At 39.5% G+C, this 3,336-nt stretch overlaps 1 protein-coding gene across 1 annotated transcript in view; it reads right to left on the bottom strand.

The window, feature by feature from the left end:
• Positions 1–1,067: 1,067 nt before the first annotated feature.
• LOC119345900 (solute carrier family 35 member F2-like) overlaps positions 1,068–3,336 on the bottom strand; it is a 20,322-nt gene continuing 18,053 nt past the window's right edge. Inside the window, exons 11-17 of the mRNA XM_037615735.1 lie at positions 2,619–2,698; positions 2,448–2,530; positions 2,239–2,290; positions 2,079–2,147; positions 1,767–1,853; positions 1,622–1,686; positions 1,068–1,531 (exon numbers count right to left, since the gene is read on the bottom strand). Of these exons, the coding sequence (XP_037471632.1) occupies positions 1,387–1,531; positions 1,622–1,686; positions 1,767–1,853; positions 2,079–2,147; positions 2,239–2,290; positions 2,448–2,530; positions 2,619–2,698 (581 nt within the window). The 3' untranslated portion in view covers positions 1,068–1,386. The remainder of the gene's footprint in view (positions 1,532–1,621; positions 1,687–1,766; positions 1,854–2,078; positions 2,148–2,238; positions 2,291–2,447; positions 2,531–2,618; positions 2,699–3,336) is intronic.

Here is a 3,336-nt window from a genome sequence, read left to right as displayed (position 1 = left end):
GTTCATAGGGATGAGTGTATGAGCGCTTATGTCTGTACTGATGCTCAAAAAAAGATTTGCCATGCGAAAGCAGATAACATTACTATGCTTGTGTATAGCATTTGCCATGTTCTTACGGTGAAAAAAGACAATAAATCAAATTGAGGAAATCGGATTGCAAAAGCAATCAATAATGAATATTGGCAAACTCTTAAGCCTACAGGTGGAGAGGCGGTGGTTGGGGGAGGGGGTACAGCTGCGCAATACGTGCATATTTTGGATGGATTATTGGATAACTGCTGGAGATGCTCTTATGCTGCAAATTTTCTTTCCTTGTGTTGGTTTTAAGCAAATTATTAACTTTCTTCAGTACATTATAATGAAATCAATGCATTATTTTAAGAATTTATACACACATAAACTCAACGTAGGCGTAACCAAGTTTACCTTATGCAGAGAAAAGAAAACCCGATTATAGATGACGCGTGGATTCATCTACAATACAATTTACTAGAAGGTTAAAAAAATCCTGAAGGTGAAAAAAGAGTCAGATTTCTGTTATGTACATACTAAAACTGGTGAAATTGTTGCTCGATTATCTGTCTCGTTGATCTTGCAACTGGAGATAATGTTTCAAGCTGCACTGCTGATCACAGGACTGCGGCTGATAACTGAAAGCTGAGTCGGAGAAAACAAAGGAACATCACTTAGTACTGATGAAAACGAGGAAGATTTTAAAGAATGGTGATCCAAGAAACCGAGTTTCAGCAAGGTAAGAGAAGTGCTTCCGGCGCGATGTATCTTATGATAGACTTACAATGAACAGAACAGATTTCCCTGTCATGTTGGGCATATATAGTGACGATCCACACCTAAAAGTTATGCATAGTACCAGCAACTAAGTTAAGTCGTCTGGAAACTGATGTCAGATGTGCGCAGGCGAAGTAGTAAACTGCTGCAACCTGCCGATTTCATTGTAGAGTATAAAGAGTTCATGAAATATCAATTACCGGGATATAGGAAGACCGGGTTTGCTAATTCTCAGGCGAGAATTAGTTATATCTAAGTCAGACACGGAGGACCATCGATTTCACATTGAGAGATGTTCATATATCTCTGAACTATGAGAAAAACACTGCAACTTTTCACACTAGATGAACAAATTATTATTTAATGGTAAACATTGTATTAGATTTGTATGCACAGATTTGTAAAATCAACTGAGAATTAGTTAATTCTCGGCTGACTGAGACAGAGACACTTTTTTATGAACCTGCAGGTAGCGTATCACATGATACCTATGTTGCTTCTCCGGAGCAGCTGTCCTTACTTGCAAGGATGTGGCAGCCCAGGCTCAATCAGAAATTCGCTGTTGCAACCTGGAGATGACTTTGTACATTGGCGGCCTTAACAGATGTGAGCTTCTGGTTGCTTCCTTTCTTTTCTGTCCAAATTGGAACCACTTCCTATTGAGCTCTCCTCACTTGGAAGTAGTTGATAGTGAGCGGCTGCTTCTATACTTGTAGCTGTTGCATCAGCCGAAGAATTCTCACTTCATACATCAGAAGCAATTAAGCATGTTAGGTTTCTGCGATGAGTCACATATCTGCCTATGGATCTAGAACAACTTCAACGAACTTACTTCAGTGAGTAGATGATCAATCCGATGGCCACAACTGCGAATGCTAGATAGTACAACCAGTTTATCTGTTGGTCGCGTGCAAATCATTTGAGCATATAGTGCAACCTATTATGATCTGTTGCAAGGATCAGACAGAAATTGTCACCTGTTGTTGATAGAAAAATACTCGAATGGCGACTGCCCACATGTCAGATGTTAAGAGCGAGAGGTTAAGCAATGTTGCTCCACTCATCTGCAGGAGTCATGGTCATCAGAAAGAGCTAAACTACTACTCGAAATGAGAAATGAAAGGGCCTTCTGCTGATACTTGCTAATGAACTAATATTATCCGAGTAGCTTATGCTTATTCTTTATTTATTCAGATAATTCATTACCACTTGACTGGACCGATTCTCTTTGTTGCCTACTCTAGTCATGTAGCTTATTATCTGATTAAACACGTTGGAGGGAACTTAACCTGAAGGACAAAAGGAGCAATGGTGTAGAACATAAATCCTGCAACGGCATATCCTGCAAACAAACTTATCTGAAAATAAAAATTATTAGGCAGGAGTGAGCTTCCTGTCGGACAATTCAAAAAGTGTATTTGCAGATGAACCAAAACTAGAGTTTGCTACCATTGTTGGAGACCAGGCAATTGCTTCTACGCTCTTCCTTTCAAACATAAATCTGATGTTTTTTCAGGTTAAAAGGTAACATGAATATTTGCTCCAGAAACAATGTAGTGATGTTTAACAATAAAAGAATAAGAGTGAATCTAATCTATAGATATCAATATCAACGGATAACAGCAGTTTTCTCTGCTGATGAACTGTGGAGAGGATACATCTGAATTGTACTGACAAGCACTCCAAATAGTCCAAGCATTGCGACAACTTCTACTCTGTCGTTCTTCTTGACACAGTGCTCCTACATAATCAAGGGAATGATATCATTATCAGAGTTTTGAGACAATATTGTTGATAGTAGCAGGATATATATACAATACATCACCAACCTCCCCGACATTGCTAAATGCATAACAAACTGTCCCGGCAATAACAAGGGCATCCCCTAGAAGTGGTGTTTTATTTGGATCTGCAGAAAAATGAAGTGTTTTTAATCTGTTGATACTTATCTTCTCTGTAGAAATTGGGGAAACTATTTCAGCATGGAGGTTTCTAAAATTAGGTTTTGATTTGAGCACATCTCTACCTATTCTATCGCCAATTTGCCATCTTATTCAGCAGTAAATTTGATCTCCTAGACTATTACTATCATGATTTCTCCTAAAGGAAGAGACCAGGGAAGAAACATACTGTGAAGAACTTCATCCTTCATGTATCCTAGGTTTCTCGCTGTTCTTTTTTTGTAACAAGCATCCTAATACAACATACTTTGTATTTTAACTCTTAAGCAGTCACCTACTCGGAGCAACTCTAATCCATTGCCAAAAAAATCTGCAGTTCCCAGAAAAATGCTTTTTTGGGACTTAAGCCTTAGGGATGCAGGCGAATGCGTCCGCATTGATCAATTTTGCATTAGCATGGTTAGGTTAGTGTTGGCTTCACGGAGGAGTCCTTGGTCTAGCCAAACAAATTCCCTGTCAAACCCAATATATTGGATACCACTGCTCGTCCCAATCCCTCCAAAACTCTAAAATCTCCCGAGAGGAACTTTCCTCCTCCCAACTGGCTGCCGCCGCCCGTGAGTTTGACGCCTGGCACCACACTGCC

The sequence above is a fragment of the Triticum dicoccoides genome, chromosome 1B (assembly GCF_002162155.2).
Source record: "Triticum dicoccoides isolate Atlit2015 ecotype Zavitan chromosome 1B, WEW_v2.0, whole genome shotgun sequence".
Lineage (NCBI taxonomy): Eukaryota > Viridiplantae > Streptophyta > Magnoliopsida > Poales > Poaceae > Triticum > Triticum dicoccoides.
Note: the sequence above shows the minus strand (reverse complement) of the source record. Positions and strands in the feature narration are given on the sequence as shown.